This window comes from Neltuma alba, unplaced genomic scaffold (genome assembly GCF_004799145.2).
Source record: "Neltuma alba isolate B1F8T4 unplaced genomic scaffold, ASM479914v2 tig00007885_pilon, whole genome shotgun sequence".
NCBI classification, from domain to species: domain Eukaryota; kingdom Viridiplantae; phylum Streptophyta; class Magnoliopsida; order Fabales; family Fabaceae; genus Neltuma; species Neltuma alba.
Window position 1 is genome coordinate 32,797 of NW_021634892.1, and position 27,580 is coordinate 60,376.

A 27,580-nucleotide genomic window follows, 5' to 3' on the forward strand; every position below is an offset into this window, starting at 1 on the left:
TCTTTGAGGTCTATCACCAGTATCTCGAACTGGGTCTGACCTCTTTCACTCCGGAGACCTTCATTGCCAGCGATCTACTCCAGTGGCCGTATGAAAATTCGAGGAATTTTCGTGATTCCTGATTCAACCAGGCCTTTAACACCAGAATTAGATTCGTGGAAGGCCTTCAGTTCTTGCAAACGATCGTAGGCGTTGGAGCTATCCATGTTGCAAACAATCGTTGGTCGATTGATGATTATAAGAGTTCGATATCGTTCTGTCATTTTATAATTTGACTTGGTTTTATGTGGTTGGCCATTGATTGATTAGAAAGAGAGTCGCAAGCTTTTCATGGAAGAAGAGAAAGCAAGTTCATGCAACGTTTTCAATGCCATGCCACATAGCATTAACGGTGTTGGGAGTATTTTTAACAGAAGGACTTGCTTATTTAATGTAATAAATTATAAGGATTTCATAAAAAGAAAAAAAACAAGAGGGACCTAATTTAAAATTGGGTAAAACTACAAGGATTGTCATATGAGTTTTTGCTAATATTAATAATACAATTAATAAGGTTGGATCTAGTAGAAGAAGCTAGTTCCTCACAACATGTTGAATCAAGGATTGAATTTTGGTTGGGAGTAACATTTAGTGCCTAATAGTACCTCTAATAGGATTGCCTCCAATAAAAAAAATACTCGTCTTTAGCTAAAAAAAAAGCAATACCGTTTAAAAAACAATATTAACAATACTACCATCCAAATTATATTCCTGACACTCCCCTTCAAGCTTGCAGCTGCAGATGCTCTTGCAAAAACATGTATTCAAGAAAATTGCCTAACTGAATTCGTGTCCTACAAATTTTAAGGCCTTGCGTGACAATGTTTGTTTGGGATTTTACCCCCCCCCCCCCTCAGCCTAATTTTTTCATTTTTGGTACTCAAAAAAAGCTGGGGGCTATACCTGTTTAGGGCACCCAACTTGCTTGTCAATCTCTCATGATCCTCTTTTCCATGTGCCTTAGTGATAAAGTCCAATTTTTATAAATTTTATCCCACAATAATTTAGGATTTAAATGATAATTTTGAGTTTAAATGAACTTTTTATGCATTATTGGATTAATTAGTTGATTTTTGGATTTTGCATAAAAATTGAGATTTTGGATTAAAAATATAAATATTTGTGATTTCCTATTTTTGACTTGGAATTAATTTTTTTCTATTTCCTTGAAAACAAGTCTCATATTTTTAGAAAGATTATTTTTAGAAAGTTTTACAATTTCTTGCCTAATTTTTATGTAGATTTAATATTTTATTTTTGATTATACTTGGATATAATCTACATTAATGGATACACTTAAAATCTTGTAAGTCAAGAAAGAGCATATAGGAGATCCAATGGTGCAAGATTGTTTCTTGGAATCTAAGCACAATCCAATAGCTAATATCCAGCGGGTCAATTAATTACTAATGGGTTTGAGCTTTGGATCCACAAAAATTTCCTTTTCTCTCATTATACTATTTTTCTTATTTTTGGAGGAGGGAGGCACGCCTAAATAACACACTTTCCATTCTCCATTGATTCAGGCGAGCAACACACTTCCATCTCCATTCATTAACGCACAATTCAACGCCTAATACCCCTTAATCATTGATCCCATATTCACGCCTAAGGATACCTCTTTTCCATTGTTCATTGACTCACGCACGGACATCAATTTTTCAACGCCAACTCTCCTCCCCCTCATTCACGTCAAGCAAACCCACCAATTAAATAACCATCCTCTTTCACCAACATAATCCACGTCCTCTTCTTTCTTAATCCACTTCATCTCCACGAAGCATTATCTTCTCTTCTTCACCCCTCATGGCTGCGGCATCTAATGAATTTAGAGGGAAGATAATTTTCATGGAGGCTTAAGCTTGTTAGGGAGGCAATTTGGGAGGAGCATGAAGGAGACTAGAGCCTTGGGCTAGCACTTGAAGACTACAAGGGAGTGATATTCCATTTATCTTTCTAATTCAAGGACTTGAAATTGTTTAGTTTTAAATGAGTTCAAGTTGTAATTTTGTTGAGACAATTTAGTTCTAAATTGTCAATTTTATTCTTGGATTAAATTGATATTTGGATCTTATTTGTGTCAAGATACTTGTTGGAATTTATGTTTAGAACCTTTACATTGTTAATTGAATTTATAATTGAGTTTTCATTATGAGTTTAGTTATCAATGTGGTTTGAATTGCAAAATTTGGGTTCTTTTGCCTCTTAATTGTTTAATTAAGTTGGTTGGTTATCTGATTGTTTAATTGGATAATTTCAAACATAATTTCCAAAATTAATTTGAATTATTTTCATTGGTTTTAATAAGCTTAATTAACCAACTTTACACTGTTATGAGTTCTCTAATGGTTTAAGGGTTTTTGAAGTTAAGGGTTTCCTTTATTTCAAGTAGGTAATTAAGTTTATTAATTCCACTCTCTTATCACCTCCTTTTGGTCTAATTAACTGATTAAGGTTATGAGGTTGAATTCATGCGAATCCTAAGTTGTTCCCTCTATCGTACCTGAAGAGAAATCTCTGAATTTTTTTCTTGCTAATTCTCTTTGCTTTCTGATTAATTCTCTTTATTCATTATTTTTATTTTCCTTCAAAAAACCCCCCCAAAAATTGCATTGCATTCATTTAGTTTAATTTAATTTTCATATAGATTTTAGGACGTTTGCATTTTCCATTTAGAATTAGAATTTTGCATTTTAGTTTAGGTCCAATTTAGTGTATTTTTTTAATCACCTGAATTTTTACCTAAAGAAACCCATAACTTGCTCCTTGGAAGTAATGACCTAGGTCGATTCTGAACTACAAATTAATTGAGACCTAGTTTAATTGAGTGCTTTAACGACAAAAGCATCATCACTTAGTAAGCACATTTGTTAATCCTTAATGCTCACATGCCACAAACTAACAACTCCTGAATATCGGACAAAGTGACACGTGATCTCAATATGCTTTGTCTTCTCGTGAAACATAGGATTGTTTGTAATTTGTATTGTATTGCTTCCAGTCCTTAATATAAAAGGTCGTTTGATTTTTATTTTGGTCCTAAATATAAGATCTCAATCCATTTTGTCTCTTATAGTTATCTAATTTTTTTTCAAAATAGTCTTTGTAATAATAGTAGTTCTAGCCAATACACTTAATTAGTAATGATATTTTATGAAAGATAACACCTATTTATTGTAAATAACCAACTTAATCAATTTTTTTAATCTACTCAAATTAGTCAGTTAGTTTCTATATTAAAAATCGGAGGTGGTGCTGGCTTTACTATCACAAAATACCTAAATTGATTCAGGTGCTCTTACTCCAAGGTCTCTTAGCATGCGGGTCAGCTAAGTGACTGGGACACCATACGTTGCTTCTTGGACTTTCAACAAATTAGAGACCCGCCAAACTTTATGTCGTGACCTGTTACTCGCCCCCTTTTATCGTGATAAGTAGCCAATTAGTGGAATCCACATAATATTCTAGGTCCTTTCTGATTGTTGCAATAAGAATAACCTCCATTCCAGGCACAATACGTACAGTAGCCTCTACATGTGTTTTTCTTAGGAGCACTCATGAATTGACTCGAGGTCTACACCACAAAACAAATATCAGGACTTGCAACAATAAATTAAGAGAGCCTATAACCCATACTTTTAGTATACCTTTGCTAGAAACCTTGACTTTTTGTCATTATAACATGTATAACATGTATGAAGTTTGTCAACTTAAAATAAGAATGTAATATACTCCTCTAGTCCTATTTATAAGTCACTTTCAGTATATTTTATATGGACCAAGAAAAACATCAAACTTCATTAACTCTTATTTAGAATTTGATAACTTTTTAATTTTATCCCTATTTAATATACATTATACCTCATATAAACAAAATCGGTACAATAATAAATTAGGGATAAAATTGTACATTCATACAAAAAACTTCTCTCAGTGCCTTATCAATAGGACTAAAAAATGTCGTTTTTCTCTGTCTTATAAGTTTTTCTCTGTCTTATAAATAGGACCAAAGGAGTACTATCTCCTGTTCTAATTAAAAGATTTCATTTATAATCTATAAGGGTGTGTTTGGATTAGAGGTGGCAGCAACAACTTTTTTCCAATCTGACTTTTACAGAAGTCAAATTGAATAAAGTCAGATAGTGTAATATGATTTATGTTTGGATTGGATTTTGTAAAAAAAAAATCAGTTTGAAAAACCGAAATTTGTTTAGATGATGAATGTAAAAGTAAGTTTGGATACAAAATGACTTACAAGGACATGAATTTTATTAAGCAGCACATATCTAATATTAGATATATATAATGTGACCATTTTAAAAGAAGTAAGGGAAATAAAATTATTAAAAGTAAAGAAATTTAATTTATTATTAGAAAGAAATTATATATATAATGTGACCATTTAAAAAGAATTAATGAAAACAAAATTATTAAAAATAAAGAAATTTAATTTATTATTATAAAGAAACTATATATATAATGTGACCATTTTAAAAGAAGTATTGAAAATAAAATTATTAAAAATAAAGAAATTTAATTTATTATTAGAAGGAAATTGAAAAACACTAAAATACTTAATTAAATATATGTAATGGATAAATATATATACTTAATCAAATGGCAGAAGAGTGTATTTGTTTTTTTTTTTTTTTATCTCAGGTGAGAGAAAATGCATGTAAGAGGGTTAGGCAGGTAACAAATTTTAAAAATCCAATTAATGGTCTAACGGTATTCCTTAACACTTTGTCCACTGAAAAAAAACAGCCTCAAATAGTTTATTGTATAAGTTCATTTCAGAACTAGAAGTCAGATACACAAAACGTTGACCCAAACATCATTTTTCCTCTCACCTCCAGGTTTTTCGTTAGAATGCATGTTTGGAGGCTCAAACGACATTCCAAACATACTCCAAATAAAGTTTTATAATTAGGACAGTAGGTAGTGACTAAAAGCACAATGCAAGTATGAGGTTTAGCTTTGAAGGATGCAATTTTTGGGAAGCATATTAGATAAATTAAAATTATAAGGTTGAACTAAAAATTAGGGAATAGTGTAGCGGCTAAAAAATTAATTTTTACCGAAAGAAATAATATTCGGAGATGTCCACATGTTCGTATTCGAATATGGCCACATTTTAGGAATAGTCCACAAACCCTAGCCCTTTTCACTCTCATTCTGTTTCTGTCAGTCTCTTGACTGAAGCCCTGTTGTGAAGATGGCTTCACGCAGATTGTTGTCGTCTCTGATTCGATCCTCATTGCATCGATCTCCATTGAAGTCCTCCCTTACCAGCTCAAGGCCCAGAATTTCTTCCCCGAGCGGTGTGGGTCGTCCCTCTCCGTATGGCTACCTCCTCAACCGCATCGCTGAGTACGCCACTTCTGCGGCAGCTGCTACGCCACCGACTCCGGCGAAGAAGGACTCCGTTGGTGGCGGTGATGGAAAGATCGTCGACGAGTTCACCGGAAAAGGTGCGATTGGGCAAGTGTGCCAGGTCATTGGTGCTGTTGTCGATGTTAGATTCGAGGAGGGTCTGCCACCAATCTTGACTGCTCTTGAGGTTATGGATCACTCGATCCGATTGGTGCTGGAGGTGGCGCAACACTTGGGTGAGAACATGGTTAGAACCATTGCCATGGATGGGACTGAGGGGGTTGTTAGAGGACAGCGCGTGCTCAACACTGGATCCCCTATCACCGTAAGCCTTGATTCGCATTCCCTTTATGAATTGCTTTTCTGAGTTACCTTTCTATCTGGTATTATTGTTTGATTACGCTTAACTTTGGAAGCCTCAAATTACATTCGATTTATTGATTCTATTTCGTACTTAATATCTAGTATTCTTTGATTTGGCTACGGAAATCGGGGCTTTGAAAGATTGCTACTTGAAAGATTTGATACTTAGGTGGCCTTGTGAAGCTGTAGGTTGTTGACCCATCAGCTGGCCCTGTCTAACAACTCTTTTCAACAAGTTTACAATTACAATGCCTTTTAAATTTGTTTCTGTCATTGTAAATTTTAATGTGATGTTCATTGCGGATTCATTTGATATGATCTGGAAAAGAATTTGTCACTTTCTATGTTAGGCCTTTTTCTTATTTTGGCTTAAAAGAAGCACAGTTCGTCTTCTGACTATGCCTGCACCTAAAACGTAAAATGGGTAATATTAATGATCTGTCGTATTGATTATGTATTGGTAGTTTGCTGGGTAATTTTTATGCTTCGAAATTAGTTTTTTCTTTTTTGAATATGGTTCATTACTTTTGTTTTGTTTTCCAGAGAAATATGGTTCTTTTCGTTGTGGGTCATTTATGATAAATTTTCCCAATTGCGTATATAAAATGATGTACCAATGTCTAATTATGCTTTCTTTTGGCGTGTTTTTCATCCTGGTAAGTTTGTTTAGGTGGTCCATTATATTTTCTGAGTCCATTCTTTTTTCTCCTACATGTTTTGGTGGTCAAAAGCTCTCATTTTCTATTTTTTTGATGTGCTGTGTGCGCCCCATTCAGGTTCCTGTTGGTAGAGCAACCCTTGGCCGCATCATTAATGTCATTGGGGAGGCTATTGACGAGAAGGGTGAACTTAGTAAGAAACTGATATTGCCATTTATATCTGATCAGTACATAGGAGGGGGAACCAGTTTCAGTGCTTATCACTTTGATGAGCACCCTAAACTCATCCGAGCTCGATCGTCCATCTCTCGTTTGGATAGTTCGGATTTGATATTTTTTTTTATTTTTATTTGTTCGAAATAATTATTTTAACATATATAGAATCTAAAATAGAGATAATTTCTTAACTATCATTTTTTCAAAAAATAGTTTTTTCTGTTTAAAAATAATTAATTAAAAATTTTAAATTTGGACCATACAAATCAGATATAGATGATCCACATTTGATGAGTTTAGGGTGCTTATCAAGATGATGACCACTGAAACTGGTTTCATAGGAAGGCACTCTTTCATTTCATAAAGATGCTTTGACTGACTGTATATCATGTCAATCGTGTAGAAACTGAGCACTTCTTGCCCATCCATAGAGAAGCTCCTGCTTTTGTTGAACAGGCAACTGAGCAACAGATTCTTGTTACAGGGATCAAGGTATTTTGTCTTGGTTCTGCCCTTTTCTTTTCCCCCATATTTGCCACTTCGTGTGACTGCAATTTGTTTTATGTCATCGCTGTTTTTTTGTTTTCATTTTTTAATTTTCTGGGGGATATAGTATAATGACTGGATACTGATTGGCTTGTGACCGTTGACTTATAGGTTGTGGATCTACTTGCTCCATACCAAAGGGGAGGAAAGATTGGGTTGTTTGGGGGTGCTGGTGTAGGAAAAACGGTGCTCATTATGGAACTTATTAATAATGTTGCAAAAGCTCATGGTATATCCTTGGGATATGCTTGATTCATGATCCTTGACCTTTCTGCGTAATACTGAGTGCTTACCGTTTCCTTTGGTTAGGTGGGTTTTCTGTCTTTGCTGGTGTTGGAGAAAGAACTCGGGAGGGAAATGACTTGTACAGAGAAATGATTGAGAGTGGTGTTATTAAGCTCGGAGATAAGCAGGTGGACATAATGCATTTCATATGAATAATATATTTGCGATATTCAGTATTCTTCCACATATACTTATGTTGTCATCTATGCTTGCTTCATGATATCAGAGCGAAAGCAAGTGTGCCCTTGTGTATGGTCAAATGAATGAGCCTCCTGGTGCCCGTGCTCGTGTTGGTCTTACTGGGCTTACTGTGGCTGAACACTTCCGTGATGCTGAAGGGCAAGATGTGCTTCTTTTCATTGACAACATTTTCCGTTTTACTCAAGTATGAATGTTTTGAAATTCATATAAATTATCTAGCTGGTATTTCTTCTGTCCAATGCATATTTTCTGGTTCTATGATTTAATGTGCATTATAATTCATCATGCAGGCCAACTCAGAGGTGTCTGCATTGCTTGGTCGTATTCCATCTGCTGTCGGTTACCAACCAACATTGGCTACTGATCTTGGAGGTCTTCAGGAACGTATTACAACCACCAAGAAAGGTTCCATTACCTCTGTCCAGGCTATATATGTGCCTGCTGATGACTTGACTGATCCAGCTCCGGCTACCACCTTTGCTCACTTGGATGCTACAACTGTGTTATCACGACAGGTTTGATTTTTTATGCTGAGGCTGTTGGCCTGTTGCTTTGTTGTTTAACTGGCATCTATTTACTAGATTCACTTGCCACTTTTGATATCAAACAGATCTCCGAGCTGGGTATCTATCCTGCTGTTGACCCCCTAGATTCTACATCTCGTATGCTTTCGCCACTTATTTTGGGTGAGGACCACTACAATACTGCTCGTGGTGTACAAAAGGTCCTTCAGAACTATAAGAATCTTCAAGATATCATTGCCATTTTGGGAATGGATGAGCTCAGTGAAGATGATAAGTTGACTGTTGCCCGTGCACGTAAAATTCAAAGGTTTTTGAGCCAGCCTTTCCACGTTGCAGAAGTGTTCACTGGTGCCCCAGGCAAATATGTAGATTTGAAGGAGAGCATTAACAGCTTCCAGGTATGTCTGTTCTTACTGTTTACTCCCTATTGTGTTCTTTTTTAGGCTGTCTTACCTGGATATACTTGTTTACATCTTCCATACCATGTGATACCATGTAAATTTTCTACATGCAATTCCTGTAAAATATTTTCCCTTTTCATTTGTCTGCACTTTCCTTCAGCAGGTGACCCAAAAAAGTAAGATTGAGTAAAATTAAGCTTAGATACCTGAAGCTTCACATTTGATAATAAAAAAACGTGATTTTTATGTTCAAAATTATAGGCGAGTTGATCACTGCTGGTGCTCTTAACCTTTTGAACAAGACTTCCTCCATGATTGTGGCCTTGTTAGGATTTCTTATGAACTCATCACGCATGTTTTGTATCCTGAAATTCATATGCCCAGCTTGTTTATATTTTTTAGGACGCATGCATCGGCCTTTAGCTTTTAACATGAACCAGTAATCTGTTGGTCGTGTAGTGATTTTTTTGTTGCTTTGAATCTGATAGGGTGTGTTGGATGGCAAATACGATGACCTCCCAGAGCAATCATTTTATATGGTTGGAGGTATTGATGAGGTCGTTGCCAAGGCGGACAAGATTGCTAAGGAATCGACTTCTTAGTCACAGTTCTCCTTTTATTTTAATTCTTCGGATGATAGAGTAAATTAATAAATGATCCAATGACCCTTTACCATGCCAGATGTCGGAATCTCAATTTTTTGGAGTGTCATTTGCTCGAGTCACACCATTTCCTTTTGAATCTCGTTGCTTTATTTATTGCATGGTATGCAAGTTAACGGAGCCTACGGCTCTTTATCCCCATTATGTTGTCTAATAATGGTAAAAAGCAAGCTGTCATGATCATTTTTACAACTTCTTTAGCTGCTTGAGACTGAAAACGAGAAAGGATCCCCTAAATCGTGATCAAGAGGTATAATAATGGACTCCCCAACTTTTCTTTGGCTACATTCATGAACACACCCTTGCCTACAAAGTTGATAGAGGTGAAATAAGGGACTCTCCAATCATATACTAATCTTTTGGCTGAGTCAATTTGCTATGAGAAATGGCCAGCCAGCTCCGGACCATTCTCAAGGGAATAGTGAAGGCCACGACAGCTGCCAGGCAGCGATGTGAATGACAAATCAATGGTATCAAAATGCAATATTAATGAATCACAATCACGGTTTGAATTATCATCATCAGATTTCCAATGGCTTTTGAGTACACACATCACTTCCAATCCAAGAGGCTACTTTGAATTCTGTCGTGGTGGCTCTAGAATTGAAGACAATATTGGTGCACAGGAGCCACTGCTCTGTCACTTTCTTCTTCTGGGTTTTCGTCAAACCACTTCCTCAGTTATTGGTTTCTTCATCAACTTCTGTGGTCATCAGAATCCAGACTATAAAGACCTTGAATCCAGACGATGTGATGTTAATGACGTCGTCCTTTGTTGGGTTCTCTTGTTTAGGGCTAATAGCAAGAACAAAACGTTCGAGGCAGCACTCAGGATGAAGATACTAATACGGTATTATGGTCAACAAGATGCAAACAAAATCATGCTGTGAATAAGTTCCAACTACTTCACGACCTTTCTATGATGAGATCAAAGGGAAGAAAGGTTCATATGGGATAAAAACCAACTACACTATGACCAATGATTTTGAAGAGCCAGTATTGGAAAGATAAACTGATATCAATCAATCTTCCTTTTCCACTTGGTGAATTACTTCTACCCTGAAAGTGCGCCCGCGAAGTACATCTTCCACACATGACAAGATCCAAGAAAAAGGACAAGCTCACTCCAGGAAATCATAAAACACACATTAGGCTTGAAAGCATATACGGATGCGTAATAGCATACCACAACAGAAACTATAAGTGCATACCCCATAATTAGGAAAGTCTTATATGGCTCAAATCCTTACACTTGATTATCCTGCCCTAGTTAAGTGGAAAAAAACTAATGTCCCACTCAAATAAAAATAATGTATCCATGCAAAACGAGTAAATATAGTGTAAATTTAGCCTCTCCTTCTTACCTTGTGTTCAAGAGGCAGGACCTATAGCAACAATCTACCAAATTTAGCCATCATAACCAAACCAGAGATCTCTGCATAAAATCAAATGTATGATGTTGTAATATGAGAGCAACAGAAACACAGGCCAAAAATATAAAATTCAGAAATCAGAATAATAATTAAAAATAAAAAAAGTATTCAGAACACAACCTCCAGGCTCCCAGCAAATGGACACACCGACACAAATAAACATAACTGTCAAACCCGTACAGGCGAATATCAAAGGGCACCACAAATTAAAGAACAAGGAGGAAGTAGCTGCATTTTTATCATTTAATTGCAAATTACTTGAAATATTTTCAATGTGCTGAGAATGAAAAGATTTCCACGTTAGAAAGTCCAGCACAGGAATGAAACAAGCTACACACTAAAAAATGACATCCTGAAGAAAATAGTAATTCGAACCAACAAAGGACTCTAGCAGATCAAACAGAGAATCAAATTTAATAGGGATGGCAGCCATACTAGAATGGGAAAGCAGAACAGAAGTTCAAGACGAATATCAGCAAAGGGCAAAATGAATCACCTTCAGGATTGAAGGTCGGCTTGACTTTTTGGGGCTCTGTGCCTTCTTTCAGAAATATCTTAGACCCGGAATTGCTCAAACCAATGTTTTGGAGCAGCTGGGTGCATTTTGTAAACACGAGCTAGAAAAGCCTTTTCACTAGTTGCAACTAAGCTTGCAATGGAATAGTCTTTGGTACATAGACCCTTTTCCGCAAGCCACGTATGAAATCTGTACCTAGGCTTAATGCGGTTCTCTAAACCGAAAAGCAAATAACCTGGATATGTGTGTAGATACTCTAAAGAGCATCCCACTCCCTGACAGAGGAAATTCACCTTCTGCTCCAGAGTTTGAACATTTTGGTTTAAGATCTTAGGGGTCATTCTTACCATCTTACAAAGCTTGGAGTATCCAATCCCCAAACTCAGGAGGCAATCAAATCTTTCCTTTAATTCAATACTAGTGCCATGCAAGTGTGCTAAGAGATCAAAGATTGAAGCATTTTCCCCAAAGCCCCAGTTGTGTAACAAATTTAGTTTACTCATGGTGTGATTCGGGGTCCTCGAAACGTGAATCATCTCCAAGCCACTTCGGTATTCCTCAGCTCGGTCTTCATCAGGGTAGCTTGCTATATATTTCATTAGCAACTGATGATTTCCGTCCTTGATTTTATTAAAGAACCACTCGTGTAAGTCCAAAGCCCTCATTACCTGAGGCAGATTAGCAATTTTGTTTGTCCCCAATACATGATCATACTTTTGATTAACATCCTTCAGATTTTCAGTCTCCAAGCCAGAATATTCCAATAACTTCATTATGTTAATCACTGGCTTGTCTAAATTAAGACTCAACAATTCTGGGCTCTGAAGAAGCAAAGCAACTACCTCCTCGTTGTTTACACCAAATCTACAGAAATACTCAACCTTTTGAATCAACACCTCTTCATCATGTTCAAGAAAGATGTTTTTATTTCTTCCCACAAGCTCCACTAACCTTTCCTTATCACCACTTAAATCATAAAATACCCGAATTTTCCTACAAACCTCGTGCCATGAATTCATATTTCCCTCAACAGATAATGCCAGCTCGAAATCCAAAAATACCAACTTCAGAAAATTTAACAATGCTTCGCTTTCAGCACATACTTCACATCCCCCGCTCAAAGTGTAAGGGAAAGCTAAACATATACCAACTAAATGAACATTACAAAAACCATATTTCTTAAACTCCGATAGCTTAGACTTGAGTTCTCCCGCACTACTCCTAAATATGGAACTATTCTCCATATACAACTTACCCAACTCATTCCACGGAAACCCAAATTCGGAAAGCGCACCAGCCGCATCGAGAAGAGTCCGATCTTCGGAAAAGAAAAACTTGTTCGAAGGCAACAACCCAGAAATATCATTATAGTCTATGCCAATGCTTTCAAAAAAAAATTCGAACTCATTGATGGGGTGGTACCTGAGGAATTTCTTGAAATTTTTTGAGAAAGCGACAGCTGAGAAATCTACCTTTGCTATGAGACTAGCAAGCGAAAGAGGAGAGTTCTTACTAATATGCTCGGCATAAACATAAGGCAAGCAGCTTGTGCCATGGAGATATTCAGTGAGAGCATTCTGGGCTTGTAGGATAGCCGATTTCTTGTACCTGGAGTTTATTTTTGAAATGTTCGGAAGCTTCGAGCTGGTAGATAGACGGCGAGCAATGAATACGGAAAACAAATTTGAGAACATGATCGCAAAAGTGGATTCTGGGTCTTAAATTCCTACATGGCGAGAAAAAGAATCGTATTTTTCTTCACTTTCTCCCCTCTTCGAAAAAAACAGACAGTCAAGAATCGTCTTCGATTCCGGTCAAAAAAAAAAAAAAAAAAAAAAAGAATCGTCTTCGATGAAGCAACTGGTCCACGGCCTCGCAGCTCGAACGCCGGCAAGCATATCATTCCTATTTTCCAGAACGACTTGTCTTGTCTGCAAAGCAAATAAAAAGCAGCACAAGATGTGAAATCTCATCCGTTGATGCAGCGGACGATTAAATTATTGCCACGTGTCCCTCATAGTAGGAAATCGTGGCCGTCCATCCTGAGCAAACTCCAACGTTCTTCCCCTGGACCCCCAAGTTGGCTGTTCCCATTAGTAATAAATCATGGCCGTCCATTATGATAAATCTGATACGTCCATTCTTTACCCTCGGTTCTTACTGTTTAGATCAGCCATGAAGTCCCCCATTCCTTCAGCATTTGCGTCCGTGTCAATGGTCTTTGTCGACGGGGAAAAGATAGTTCTGCGGGAGAAAACATCGTTGCGAAGGTGAGGCTTCAGTATGGTGCTTTTTCCTTCTATATGCGCCATTTCTCTGATTGTTTGATGATTCTTTTTTAGGAAGAAGAATATAACTTAACAAAAAAAGAAGAAAGAAAAATTTTCGGGTTTGCCAAGCCAGTGTGAAAACCGAAGGGAGTAATTTTGTATGTTCTTCGATAATGAATGATATGTTAATGAACTAAGGATTGTGTTAGGGATTCCTTCTTTTCCTTTTTTTTTTTTTTGGCCCTTGGTATTGTTTGCCTCTTGTTTCGCTTCATCAATTCCTTCCTTTCTTCTCAGCCTCATTGCGGTGTCTGGGCTCTGATCTCCATGCCATCACGCGCCTGAATAATTCCCTTTGCTGCTGTTTGCTCTGTTCTCTGCCGGTTCTTTGAATTCCTTCCCACCTCTTCGATTCTGCTCTCTCCTTCATCGGATTGAGTCTGGTAAGGGATTTCGCTCTTTATTTTCATATTTTTGCCCCTTCTGGATTCCTTGGTTCCCTTTTCGTTTTATGATTCTGATATCCGTTTCAGGTGAAACCAATTTTCGTTTTTTAAACCATTGTTGTTTAATGGTCCTTCAGGATTGAAATCCTTTGTAAAGGTTCATGGTTGATCTCGTTCTTGTATTTTTCTGGATAGATTCCATGTAGTTCATTTTTTGGAGTTTGAGCTCATAAGCTATTGTTGGCTGTGTCATTAGGATATTTATAAGGAACAAGAATAAGATTCAATTTACCATATTGTACTTAGTATAGAGCACATTGCGCTGTTATTGAATCATGATCTAGGCTATTGTTAGGGTTGGAACTTAGAATTGGGTTCATAGCTTTTTACTGGACTAAGATTCAGTCGACCATTTTACGGTGGTTACTGACGGAGTACATTGTTATTTTTCAATTCATGCCTCCACCTACCTTGGCCAAGGCACTTCCACTTCTGTCTAGGAATACCTAAAGGTGGAAAGGAAATGAATAAATTATCATTTCCTTTGCCGCAATTTAGATGAGTGGGTGATGATTCTAAGAAAAGTTAACAACCACTGTATGAACTGTTGCTGCATTGTATTAATCAACTACTGGGAAAAAATGTGATGGACATATCTGTAGATTAGTGAAAAAATGATTATGTTGCTTGATTTTGTGGTAACTAACTTGATAACCAGAGTACTTACTGGCCTTCCGTAAGGTTTTGAAGGGGATGATTTTTTGTGTTCCCATGAATTGTGACTGGCAGGGAAATGTGTCTCTGTTCACAAGTTATTTATAGTTGGGTGAGATTTTTTTATTGTTTGGGTTTTTGAAAGAAACTATGCTAACTATTGTGTAGGGGACTGGTGGGAAGATATTTGTGCATATTGCTAGGTTAGAGTGATAGCAATGTTAAGATTTAAACGAGTGATGTAAGTTGCGCCGGATGTAGTTTTTCGTTTGATTTGATTCATGGTCTTTCTTAGTGGTTTCTCTGCTGGATATCCAATGGAATTTGAATGCATTATTGTGTTGACTCTTTGTATGTGTTTTTATAGACGTAATTGCTCTTTTTTTTTTTTTTTAATTGTGTCTTCAAATTTGTAATTAATCAAATCGTGCAATGTCTTTCAATTAGGAGTTCTATGTGGAAAATACATACATTTTTTTAGTCACATTGGGAGGGTTTTAACTCTAAATCTCTACACGTACTCCACCTCACCTTGATCACATGAGCTAATCTCAGGTGGCTGGGATTGCATCCTATGCATACTTGATTGTATGATTGAATAGCGTTATGCTGCTAATATTGAAATCAAGCATGATTTGTTTGTATTAGCTATCTCTACAAATTAAATGTTCATGTCTTTACACATTTTGATAACTTTGTCACTCTTTGGATATTACGTTCTCGTAATACTCTTAATGTTCATATCCTTAATGCAGTGTATTATCCTTAATGGTTCTTCAGGATTGAAATCCTTTGTAAAGGTTCATGGTTGATCTCGTTCTTGGATTTTTCTGGATAGATTCCATGTAGTCCATTTTTTGGAGTTTGAGCTCATAAGCTATTGTTATCGTTGGAATCAGGTTCACAGATTTTTCTTGGCTTCGTCATTAGGATAATTATAAAGAACAAGAATAAGATTCAGTTTACCATATTGTGCTTAGTATAGAGCACATTGCGCTGTTATTGAATCATGATCTAGGCTATTGTTAGGGTTGGAACTTAGAATTGGGTTCATAGCTTTTTACTGGACTAAGATTCAGTCAACCATTTTACGGTGGTTACTGACGTAGGACATTGTTATTTTTCAATTCATGCCTCCACCTACCTTGTCCAAGGCACTTCCACTTCTGTCTAGGAATACCTAAAGGTGGAAAGGAAATGAATAAATCATCATTTCCTTTGCCACAATTTAGATGAGTGGGTGATGATTCTAAGAAAAGTTAACAACCACTGTATGAACTGTTGCTGCATTGTATTAATCAACTACTGGGGAAAATGTGATGGACATATCTGTAGATTAGTGAAAAAATGATTATGTTGCTTGATTTTGTGGTAATTAACTTGGTAAACAGAGTACTTACTGGCCTTCCGTGAGGTTTTGAAGGGGATGATTTTTTGTGTTCCCATGAATTGTGACTGGCAGGGAAATGTGTCTCTGTTCTCAATTTATTTATAGTTGGGTGAGATTTTTTTATTGTTTGGGGTTTTGAAAGAAGCTATACTAACTCGTATAGGGGATTTGTGGGAAGATATTTGTGCATATTGCTAGGTTAGAGTGATAGCAATGTTAAGATTTAAACGAGTGATGTAAATTGCATTGGATGTAGTTTTGGTTTGATTTGATTCATGGTCTTTCTTTGTGGTTTCTCTGATGGATATTCAATGGAATTTGAATGCATTATTGTGTTGACTCTTTGTATGTGTTTTTATATACGGAATTACTCTATTTTTTTATTGTGTCTTCAAATTTGTAATTAACCGAATTGTACAATTTCTTTGAATTAGGAGTTCTATGTGGAAAATACATACATAGGTTTTAAGTCTAAATCTCTACACGTACTCCACCTCACCTTGACCACATGAGCTAATCTCAGGTGGTTGGGATTGCATTCTATGCATACTTGATTGTATGATCGAATAACGTTATGCTGCTAATATTGAAATCAAGCATGATTTGTTTGTATTGGCTATCTCTATAAATTAAGTGTTCATGCCTTTACACATTTTGATAATTTTGTCTCTATTTGCATATTACATTCTTATAATACTCTTATGTCTTGTTTAGTAGGAAGCATTGAAAATGAGGGATAGAGATTGGGATTGCAATTAAAAAAATCATTAAAATAGTATTTAGTAGGAGTAATTACTTGTTGTATGGGATTAGGAAAACCCATAGAGGTGGGATTGGGGAATACCACTTCCTTTGATGGTATTCTCCAATCCCATATATATGGGTTTGACTAATCCCATATAACAAGCAATTTCTTATGCTAAGCACTCTTTTAATAATTTTTTTCAATCCCAATCCCAATCCCTCTCCCTAATTTTCAATGCTTTCTGCCAAAGACAACCTTAATGTTCAGATCCTTAATGCAGCGTATTATTATCGGTTCATTGTGTTTTCAACTGTAATAGGAAACTAAAGATGGTTCCTGAAGAAGTTATGAAAGCTATTTTCCCTTTGCTGGAGGGTGTTGATCTTGCTTCCTGCATGGTAGTATGTAAGCAGTGGAGAGACATAGCCCGAGATGATTACTTTTGGAAATGTCTTTGTGCCAAGAGATGGCCCTCAATCAACAAGCGACCTAATCCTCCTACTGTGAACTACTATAAGTTATACCAAAGCTTTTATAAACGCCAGCGTCGAAAAACTCTTCTCCCTCCCAGAATTTCCTTTGAAGATTTGGAGTTCTTCATTGACATTTGGGCTGAGAATAGATTACTTTTCTCGGAAGTGGTTCCTGGCTCCGTGCTGCAGCAAGGAGTTAAAATTCCACCTCCTGGAGTTTGTGAAATGCTTAAATATCACTTGGATGGCCCTGAATTTAAGATGACATTACCTGTTGAACCTAGGATTACCGTATCTTCGAACCAGACTGCAACAGTTAGTGTCTCTGTGTTGGCTGGGCGGAAGGATTCAAATAAGGTTGCTCGCATCATTAATAAGTCTACGTTTGATTACATTGATCAGTCATCTTACAGGGCCTTGGCTTTTGATTATCTCGACATATCTCCTGCCTATCCCTTTTTGTCTGGCATCCGGGCATGGATCTCTCTGCTATTTATGGGAGATGGAAATGATGGAGCCATGGATGTGTTTGGTATACAGATGGATTTCTGTGATGTGGCAAACACCAAGGAAGAAGTCCTGTGGCTATTGGACATGCTTGATTGGAAGTAAAAGGCTTGAAGTGTGATGATAGATCCCTAAACTAAAATAACTGGAAGTAATGCCAACATCCTGCGCTGATCTTCTTAGAGGTTTTACATGACTTCATAATTGGTATTATACCTTGAATGTTCACATTCTGTAAATACTTTATATGCTCACCATCATTAATGAGTACAATCTTTTATTTATTTATTATTTTTTGGCTTGGATGCACTAAGTTGGCCAAGTTAGAAGGTTCCAACAAGATTGTGAGGGCTTGTGTTTTGTATAAAATTGAGGGTCAGTCATATGTTTAGGACTTGTAAATCATATGGTTTCTTATAAATTTTATATTGTATAAAGCTTTTTGGATAGATGTTGATACACAAATATATAGCTTTTCATTCATGCTTTTTTAACAGAAAACTTGCATATGGTTAAATAAAGCTTTTGTTATGAAGATAATTAGGTTGTGAGAAAACATAACGCCACTCTTGTTCAAATGACAAGAGCCACATACATAGTGCAACTATGTGAGTTTTTTACGCCAGCAGAAGTTGATAAATTTGTTGGAATTTTTCAATGGCATGCTTAATAAGTCGAGTTGGTTTAGATATGATAACAACCGTTAATTTTTTTTAACCTTTTTGCAGTGGTAATTAAGCACTCATCTTGAGAGAGAACACAATATGAAATTAATAAAATGAGGGAAAGCATGAATAAGCATCACTACTTGTCTCAATTTATTAATTGGCTTATTATTGTCACTGAAAAAAGGGAAGAGCTGTGCCAATGCATAGGTTCTTAACATGAGTTGAAATCTGTCAACTTACAGAGAATTACTGAGTTTTTTTTAAAAAATAATAATTACTAAAAAGTTCTAATAACAAGTGAATAGTTAAAACTTGTTATTATTTTTTATGTTCAAATTTGTTATTACAAGCTACTTGATTGTTATGGAACTTTTGGGTGAATAATTTTTTTTTTTTGAGACTTCATAGTAACTATCCTTTATATCTATTCATGCATGCACGTTTCGTCGGAGAAGAATAAAAAGTCTGCTGTTTAGAGTTGCGAAAATTAGTGATTTCTGGGAATTTCATAACTTTCTTTGCAAAACGATCAAAAAGCTCATCAACAACTCCCTCTCCAAAATGCTTCTCATTGAGCACTTCATGCACAGCCCTCGCTGAGGAAACATAAGTTTCAATGTTTGGTAGAAACTTTCTATCCATTTCCTCGAGGCTTAAATCTTCGTTACTTTCAAGTATTTTCTTCAGATAATTCAGGTGTGGGAAATATGTGGGCACATTGTAAGTGTCCACCTTTTCTTCACTTACTAGCCCCTGCAGTAATAAGAACCGTGTCGAAAACCAAAACTTGATTTAAATTCTCTTACTTAGCAATAAATGGCAACAATTAACAGATTTCTCGCTCAAAAGCTTACGTAACAAATGGAGTGAATTTCTTTAATTCTCCCCCCGCTTTTTGTCTTAATTAAACAAACCCTCCTTTATTTTAAAAACATACACTTAAATTCAAGCTACAAAAAAAATATTTATGTTATGAGTCCCACATTGGGGAATCTCACAAGTGTTGTGGGGTTTAAAAGTTCAAGGGGCTCTTCCTCCTAATAGGCTAGTCTTTTGAGATTGGGCTCTCCTCTTGGGCTTATGCTCATCACATTGGTGCTTTCATTGAGAGTTGGCCAACCGGAAAGGGCTACCTGCGGAGGGTTCTGACCGGTAAGAAGACCGAGTGAAGTGCCGTAGAGTGGAGCCGCCGGGGATGTCGGCTCTCGAGAGGGGTGCTCTTTTATGAGTCCCACATTGGGGAATCTCACAAGTGTTGTGGGGTTTATAAGTTCAAGGGGCTCTCCCTCCTAATAGGCTAGTCTTTTGGGATTGGGCTCTCCTCTTGGGCTTATGCTCATCACAATTTACTAATTATACCTTTTATCATACTTTTTTGGTTCAAATATGAGACTCACTTTGTAAATTATATTACAAAGTAAGTCTCATATTTAGGACTGGAAGAGTACTAAATTCCTAATTTTGACTAAAATTATTTTGAAGAATAAAATTTTTCTCTAACTTTTTTATTTTTGCAAATAGTTATCTATTTGTTGTTTTTGTTATATTGGGCAGAAGCTCAAGTAATTTAGTTAACTTACACATAAAAACTTGATTAAAAATTTGATTAATTCTACTATTAAATATATATGTAACTATATATGTTTATGAATGTTTGTGAAAAAAATTGTCTTTAAAGTGTTTAAGTTATATATATAATATGAGCATCATTTATGTTATATACGATGAACAAAAATATGCATTCAAAGTATGTTTTTAACCATTTAAAAGAAATACATAAGTTTCAATGGATGTGATGACAAATTAAAATTGTAAAATTTTATAATATAATTAAAATTAACAATTTTTATAACATAGTATAAAGTTTGAAATCTTTTGGTTGTATAAAAACTATTTTTGGCAAACATAGATGTTTAAATAATTCTCATGTCAAATAGGACTATATTTGTCAAAACACAAATTTAAGAGTGAAGCTTAATGTTAATTAACAATTGGATATATGAAAATAAAATATCAAATATACAAGGAAGCTTTGTATAACATACATTTTAATTTTAATGAAGGCTTATATATGTTTTTAAAATAGAGAGAATTTTTTTGTAATTTAAGTAAAACAAAGAGCTTATTAACATATTTTACTCTGATGAATGTTAGTAGGGAAAAAAAAAGTACGCATTAAAGAATTCAAACAATTACATACCAATCTGGCCATGTCCATTAGACAACTTCCCAAGAGTTCAAGTTCTTTGCCAGCATACAAGTCTGTACTAAAATCAACCACATCATGAGCAGCATATGTCACAATTGCCATTAATTCATTGCTCACTAGCTCTTGTGCTCTGGCATGCAGAAATGTCTCCAAATCCATCTTAAACTGTCTCTTATAAGCATCTTTAACTTCACTTGGAGCATTAGTATATTAAATTCTTCCCTTGTTCCAAGCACACCACAGCTTCTATCAGTAAGCTCTCTGGGCAACTTAGATAGCCAATTCAGTGCTGAAGATAAATGAACTAGATGCAAGCTTTGTCCTGGAAACAAGCGTCCATAGAAAGAGCCAGGAATTCCAGCTGCAAAGTAGTTTCTATTGGAAGGAAGCTTTTGAAAGAGAGTGTTGAAATCATTTGAAGCTTGATCATTGAAGAAGACTAGGATTTCTGGGGTAGATTGATTTTGTGATTGGCATTGGATTCGTATTGCTTCTATTATGTTTTAAACTGCAATGAAGGTGTTTGGTCTAGTGGAGGGCCCCAAGTCAACTATGCAAATTGGGTTTGTAGAAGAAGCACAAATGGTTTTTAAATCAAATTTGCTAGCAATCGCACTTTGGAGAGGGTTCTTGACTGCTTCAATTGCTGATCTATGTACAAATTATTGTTTATATGATTATGTGGTTATATTTAAATGTTTTTGGAACTTCAGTTGTGGCTAGGTAAAGTTGGCACAACAATTTAGATTATTTTTCTTCCAATAAGGGATGAAACCTTTGGCCAGAGAGAAAAAGTTGACAGAACCAATAACGTGTGTGTGTGTTTGTGAAAGAAAAATGTATACCTGTAGCTATATTTTGTATGTCATTTTTAATATGTTTAAATAGATATAATAATAAATGTTATAGTTATAAAGATAAAGAATAAAATATTAGAGAAAGATATAATCACTTTAATAAAAAGGAATTACATGTGTAAAATGACAATTAAAGACCATCTAACAAATTTAATGTAATATAAGGATTTATATGCTATTTAAACTTGCGTATGTATGAATGATTGAATTGCACAGATTAAAAAGTAGTTAAAATTGATTAAAAATAATAAATATGTTAAAAATATAATTTATTTTCTTTAAAAAAACACTTGTATTTATGGATAGTGAGAGAAAGGGAGCAAAAGGATCGAGGATGAACAAATTGTTAATTAATGCAGTGGGACTAACTAATAATTAAAAGAGATAAAAATTAAAAATAGTACTAAAATTTTTTAATAAGTTATTAATATCTCTTATAAATAGTAGCATCTTATTCTTATAAAAAAAACAATTTCTTATATATAGAAGCTGATGGAGTAATATTGGATGAAACTAAGATCACATGCTTGAGAAGTAGGGTTTTGAGCATATAGCTTTGAGGACCATCTCCTCCCTTCATAGCAAATGATTCAAGAGATTCATTCTTCATCTCTGTTTTTCTTTTTTTAATTATATCTGCATGATTCTAGGATGGTTAAAGTCGGTGACAATAGTTTTCTGAAGAGTATAAGGAAAAAAGATTAAAAAAAAAAGGGTTATACATAATGTTTTTAATTAAGAAGTGAATGATCGATCAACACTTTCATCCCTTCCCACCTATTTCAGTTATAGGATGCAAATTAGGTTGATGTGAATTTTTCTTTTAGGATACAGTTGGTGAAAACTCTTATGCCCCTTTTGGTTCATGGAATCTGTAGGAATGTAATGTAATATAATAGTTGGGAATGTAATGGAATGCAATGTGGATTACAAGGGTTTGTTTGGTATGTCGTGGGATGAATATATTATTTAACTAAAAAATTACTCTTTTACCCTTAATCACAACAAAAACTCTCCCCACATGATCAACATCATCATCATAGATCAAGCACAAACCACAACATAATCAAACCCAAAGAACGAGCTACAATCTGACCAATGAGTTTAAAGATGACTATTTGAAAACAAATATGGAAAAATACACAAGTTACTACTGATGCGAAGATGAAGATGAGGATTAGAGGAAGATCTGACTAATAAATATTAACTAAATGAGTGTTCCAATTCAAATTAATTTCAGATTTGAGACTAGGAGAAGAACAAAGGTGATGTAATGAGGAAGAGGATGATATCTGAGCCAAATCTACTACTAAGAGGAACAATGGTAGTGCTAGGAGATGAATGATGGTGGAGCAAGATCTATGAAAAGGTGTGAACTATAACAAAGAGAAAGACGCTTATGAGCATCAGAGAAGATGGTGAATGAGGTTCGTGGTGGAGGACACCGGTAAGGAGATGAGGAGGGAGGAAGGGCACATGAATAGAGATGGGTAATATGGGAAAAAGGCAGTGGGAATAGGGATTACATAGGTTTATTATAACCTGTTTGGTTCATTGAATGATATAGAATGTAATGCAATGTAATAGAATGTAATGGAATAATGATTACATGAGTTTGTTTAGTACGTTATTAAGGAAAGACGATGCATAGACATAAAAATGTTTGGTTGGATTACAAAGAACATGAGAATAGGTAAAAATAATATACCAAAAGACAAAATTACCCTTATCTAAATGTTCAAATATATGTAAAATTAAAATTGTCTATTTTTTTCCCTCTAAATGTATAATAACTGTATCCACACATATAATAAAAAATAATAAATAAAATTACCTTTATCCGTCCATATGTATAACACTTCAAAATATATATTTTTATATATAATTTGGCTCGTATCCATATATATATATTAGTTAAAGTATCATGCAGGTTTGATATTTAAAATTGTCTCCATATGTAATGTATATCCAAATATTTTTTTATGCACCCACATATTATAACAACAACTATAATTTCTATATAAATCCAAAATTAAGTTAATAAGTCAATATATAAATTTAAACATAAGAACTAATAAGTTAAATCATGTCCATAATTATCAATTCAAATAAAAAGATGTTGAGATAATGTCTACAAATCCCAAAATACTAACAAAAGAAATATTTAAAGGTGCTACTACTATATATCGAATTATCTATTCAAGAAGGCTATACACCCAAACACCATCTCGTTTTCAGGGACTAGTGAGAATCCAACTGCCAATGATGAAGACTCGGTAATCTTAGAATGAGCCTTGTTAATCTCTCCCCATGTAAGACTTGGTATTCTCATAAGTTGCCTGAATATTTCTTTTGCCCTGCCCACATCAACAGGACAAATCTTCTGGAATCCTTCCGCATCTCTGCAAATTCTTTACATAAATTGTCAGCAAACTTCATCATTGTGTTGTTCATGTTTGAAGAACATTCCTTCAATGCCTCAACGAGCACCTCTATGGCATCACGACTACTCCTTCGTTTTTGTTTTGCAGATAAATGGACATCAATTGGCTGCGAAGGTTGTTGCTCAAGTGCAATAGAATTTGTATCTGTGTTGTGTACTTGTTCAGCATTGACTTCAGCTTCAATTCTAGAATCTTCTTCATCATCCTCACCAAGGATATAGGCATATCTGCTCCTACTCCATCTGCATGATCTTACCCAAACATATGATAGCTCTTCAAAATGGGATAAGCATCTATTCCTAAAATTTCTAACTTCTTTCTTAACCTGAAAAATGAAAAATAAATATAATTATGTATGAAGAATGACTTGTTGCTTGTCTTCATCCATAATTTACTGTACCCAGCCAAAATAAAGTTATAGTATAAAATTTTAAGCAACATTTTAGATGGGATAATATAATCTCCATATATAACATAAACATGTTACTATAATTTCAAGCAAATCATATATATAAGCAAACATATAAATAAATTATTTAGTAAAAGCATGTCATGAATAGAAATCTAGAACCCAAAAAAATACAAAGAATAGGTACACACTAGTAGAAGATAATTACGAGCTTCATTTTTTTTTGGGTTAAAGTTGTGATGATCACGAAATATAAATAATAGGTAAAAATTTTGTATTAGGAAAAATACTAATGAAGTTGGTGTTATATTGGATAAATATATTTAAAACATTTGATAAAGCTAGAGTTCTTATTTAAATTCATTCCATACATCTGTATAAAACATTAATCTTTTTTCTTGAAAAGTGCTTTTGAAAGAATGAGCTCCAACTTCTTAATAAGTATGTAGAATTACAATTTTGGAAGGAAAAAAAACTGAGTTAATCTTTTTCTTTCAAATAGAAAATATTAATTGAAAAGGTTTGTTAAAAAATTGAAGTTGATTTGAAGGGTCGCCTGATAGCGACAAAAATCATAAAATGCTAAATAGATGGTTTGATAAAGTTTCATGTTTAACTGGTATAGGTCCATTGGTATGTTCAGTAAAGAAAAACATACTCTTCACATGCATCCAATCTATTTAATATTAGTTTATTATCTCAACAAATTGAAAAGAATATAGTGCACACATGAAGAAACAACAAAAGAAAACCCACACGAATGAGGCAAGGAATGATTACCTTTCTAGCGCAATGATGAGCAACAACTTTGGTGTTAGCGGCAGTGAGAGAGACGGCGGTAGTAGTGTGAATACAATAGGCAGCAATTGATAGGGTTTATGAGACCACGAGGGTTCTACCAACAGGACAGTCGTCAGTGTCCCTATAATTCACAATGGGATTTATTATATGATGCATTACGTTGTCCATGACATCTTCTACGCCTTGAGTTGCAAAATTTTTTCTCTGCTTCAAAGTAGTGGCATCAGATCTTAAATCCCAAGAAAGGATGTTAGCATAATATAAGAAGTGCCACAACTCATGATTCAATGGAGTCTTGGTTTTATATTTAGAATGCTTTAACAGTTTTTTGACTCCAAGGGAACATGCAATTTGATCCAAAGTTGGTTTTAGAAACTTCACTAGCTTGAAACTTAGTTGTTGTCGTGGCTTCTTAGGTTGATATTAGGTAAGGCAAAGTCTTATCAAATTGCATCCTGGTATTGAACGGCTCTATGGGAGAAATAAAATTGAGAAGAGCCTACTATGCTCACAAAATCTAGCTAATAACTAGAAATTTTTCTCTCGTGCGATACATGGACTAGAATATTTGATTAGATTTTAAATTCTAATCAATGTTCGCTTCTTATAGGAGTATGATTTTTTTTATTCATTCACATGAGATTTGAATTAGATATGCAGAATTTAGGGAAAACATATGAAAATTTAAAATTATTTATTTATTTATCCATTTAGGCCCCTAATTGACATACGATTTAATTATGATAATTTCTATTTAATTCAATATATTCAAATCTCAATTAAGATATTATTCAAATTCAAAATTAATTATTAGTTTCTTCATTTACACTAGATCTATCCATGTTTACATGATTCATGGTTTAGTTAAACTCTTTTAGTGCAGCTAATTGCATCTTACTTTTTGCTATTCTAAACTTTGAATAGGTTGATATTCTTAGAAGACTCTATGACCGTTTGGGTTCACATAGCTTGAAACTATTTAGAGAAGCAGAGCTTTATGGACTGTCAGATGATTTTGAAGAGGAACTAGAGGAGAATTTTAGAATCATGGAGAAGATTAAGAACTACATAACTTGGATTGAATCTGAAGGAAGAGAACGTAAATCAATGTATGAAGAAGAGCACACTCTAAATGCAGAAACTGCATCCTTTGTTCTTGGTAATAACTCTTCATCCACTGCTTTAAGTGATGAAGAGGTGGATGAAGAAATTAATGTTGAATCCCCTCACATCTTTGAGCTTAATAATGACATATCTATTACTTCTAATGGTTGTAGCTTAGAGGAGCATGAGCGTGATAGCAATATTGTACCTTTAGATGTAGATTTGAGTAAGACTTATGCTAGCCTTAATCCTTTGAGCAATAATTCTTGCCAAGATATTGGGCAGCTTTCTACTTGTATGAACTTAGATAATCATTCTAACCACGAATTGCCTTTAGGACCTAGTGATATGCATGATATGCATATTGATGAGACATCTTCTCCTTCTTTATCTTCTTCTTTTATTCTTCCCCCCATTTGTGAAAGTGATGTGATGAACTCCAATTTTAGATTGGATTCTACATCTTCCACTTCACACAAGAGTGAAGATAAAGTTGATGCTTGAAATTGGTCACTAGTCCTAAAGTCAATTCATGTTTTCATGAGTTTGATTCACCTATTCTTGACTATTGTGTTGACTTGAGCATGCTTACTATTTCCATTGACAGGGCACTCCATATTGCTAGTCACACATCTTTAGAATCATTTGAATTTCTTGAGCATGATTGTGTACCCAATGATCACACACTTTTGCTAGATGATGTCAAGCATGCTCATCACTCTTACTCTCAAGTCTTATCATGTGATTTGCCCCCTAATATACTAAGATTAGACATAGATTTGGATTCTATTGACTTAATTGATGTTATTAATGAAACTGTATTTCTTGACTGTGATGTTACCATTGATGACAACCAAGTTAATTATGATGCCTAATGTTGCATGCTATATGCCTATGGATGACTTGATTGACTTTGTTGGGTGTGAGAAGTACCTGTCTTCTTTTGAATCTCATTTTAGACTCCTCACATCATATGCTTTGAAGTGTAATTCTATACATATGGTTCCTTCCACATATTTAAGCATTTTGATTCATACATTATACTTGGTGAAAGATAAGACACTACTATGTTCTTGTTGAATTCTTTGTAGGATAATCACTTTAGGAGTTTCCATGATGGTCACTCTCCACCATACATCTTGGAGCCTTTACTGATTGATCTAGAACCACCACCAAGGAAAAAAGAACAAGGAGAAAGACTTATTCTAAAAAAGTTCATGATTCTCATCCAAGATGAGAAGTTTTTATTTCAAGAGCTTGAGGAGATTTCATTACAAGGTTGTCCCTTTCCTCCCTCTACTTTCTTGTGATCACATAGGCCTTT

The 27,580-nt window shown here is 34.9% G+C and overlaps 3 protein-coding genes, 1 long non-coding RNA gene and 1 pseudogene across 5 annotated transcripts; 2 read left to right on the forward strand and 3 right to left on the reverse strand.

Annotated features, from left to right (window-relative positions):
- Positions 1-5,229: 5,229 nt before the first annotated feature.
- Positions 5,230-9,458, forward strand: LOC114753367 (ATP synthase subunit beta, mitochondrial). The gene is made up of 9 exons (XM_028942064.1): positions 5,230-5,737; positions 6,552-6,627; positions 7,054-7,142; positions 7,308-7,425; positions 7,506-7,609; positions 7,708-7,866; positions 7,973-8,197; positions 8,293-8,604; positions 9,096-9,458. Exons 1-9 carry the CDS (start codon positions 5,255-5,257, stop codon positions 9,207-9,209), a joined length of 1,680 nt encoding a protein of 559 aa, XP_028797897.1. The 5' UTR covers positions 5,230-5,254; the 3' UTR covers positions 9,210-9,458.
- Positions 9,459-9,724: 266 nt separating this feature from the next.
- On the reverse strand, positions 9,725-11,220 carry LOC114753370 (uncharacterized). Of its 2 annotated transcripts, XR_003740992.1 has the most exons (3): positions 11,199-11,220; positions 10,634-10,704; positions 9,725-10,064 (listed from the first exon to the last, which is right to left on the reverse strand). It is a non-coding gene; the product is annotated as an uncharacterized LOC114753370 (long non-coding RNA). The 2 variants fall into 2 exon arrangements; XR_003740991.1 differs by having other exon boundaries at positions 10,634-11,211.
- A 1-nt stretch (position 11,221) lies between these two features.
- Positions 11,222-13,014, reverse strand: LOC114753368 (transcription termination factor MTEF18, mitochondrial-like). The gene has a single exon (XM_028942065.1). It carries the CDS (start codon positions 12,911-12,913, stop codon positions 11,258-11,260), a length of 1,656 nt encoding a protein of 551 aa, XP_028797898.1. The 5' UTR covers positions 12,914-13,014; the 3' UTR covers positions 11,222-11,257.
- A 98-nt stretch (positions 13,015-13,112) lies between these two features.
- Positions 13,113-18,229, forward strand: LOC114753369 (F-box protein At5g39250-like). The gene is made up of 3 exons (XM_028942066.1): positions 13,113-13,489; positions 13,787-13,932; positions 17,104-18,229. Exon 3 carries the CDS (start codon positions 17,114-17,116, stop codon positions 17,867-17,869), a length of 756 nt encoding a protein of 251 aa, XP_028797899.1. The 5' UTR covers positions 13,113-13,489; positions 13,787-13,932; positions 17,104-17,113; the 3' UTR covers positions 17,870-18,229.
- A 614-nt stretch (positions 18,230-18,843) lies between these two features.
- On the reverse strand, positions 18,844-25,308 carry LOC114753373 (probable S-adenosylmethionine-dependent methyltransferase At5g38100; annotated as a pseudogene).
- Positions 25,309-27,580: the final 2,272 nt, after the last annotated feature.

Bases quoted from the DNA above. Each gene is read 5' to 3' on its own strand.
- LOC114753367 (XM_028942064.1), top strand. From the start codon at position 5,255: ATGGCTTCACGCAGATTGTTGTCGTCTCTGATTCGATCCTCATTGCAT. The intron at 7,426-7,505 runs GTATATCCTTGG...TCCTTTGGTTAG, and splicing joins TAATGTTGCAAAAGCTCATG to GTGGGTTTTCTGTCTTTGCT. The intron at 8,198-8,292 runs GTTTGATTTTTT...GATATCAAACAG, and splicing joins CAACTGTGTTATCACGACAG to ATCTCCGAGCTGGGTATCTA.
- LOC114753368 (XM_028942065.1), bottom strand. From the start codon at position 12,913: ATGTTCTCAAATTTGTTTTCCGTATTCATTGCTCGCCGTCTATCTACC.
- LOC114753369 (XM_028942066.1), top strand. From the start codon at position 17,114: ATGGTTCCTGAAGAAGTTATGAAAGCTATTTTCCCTTTGCTGGAGGGT.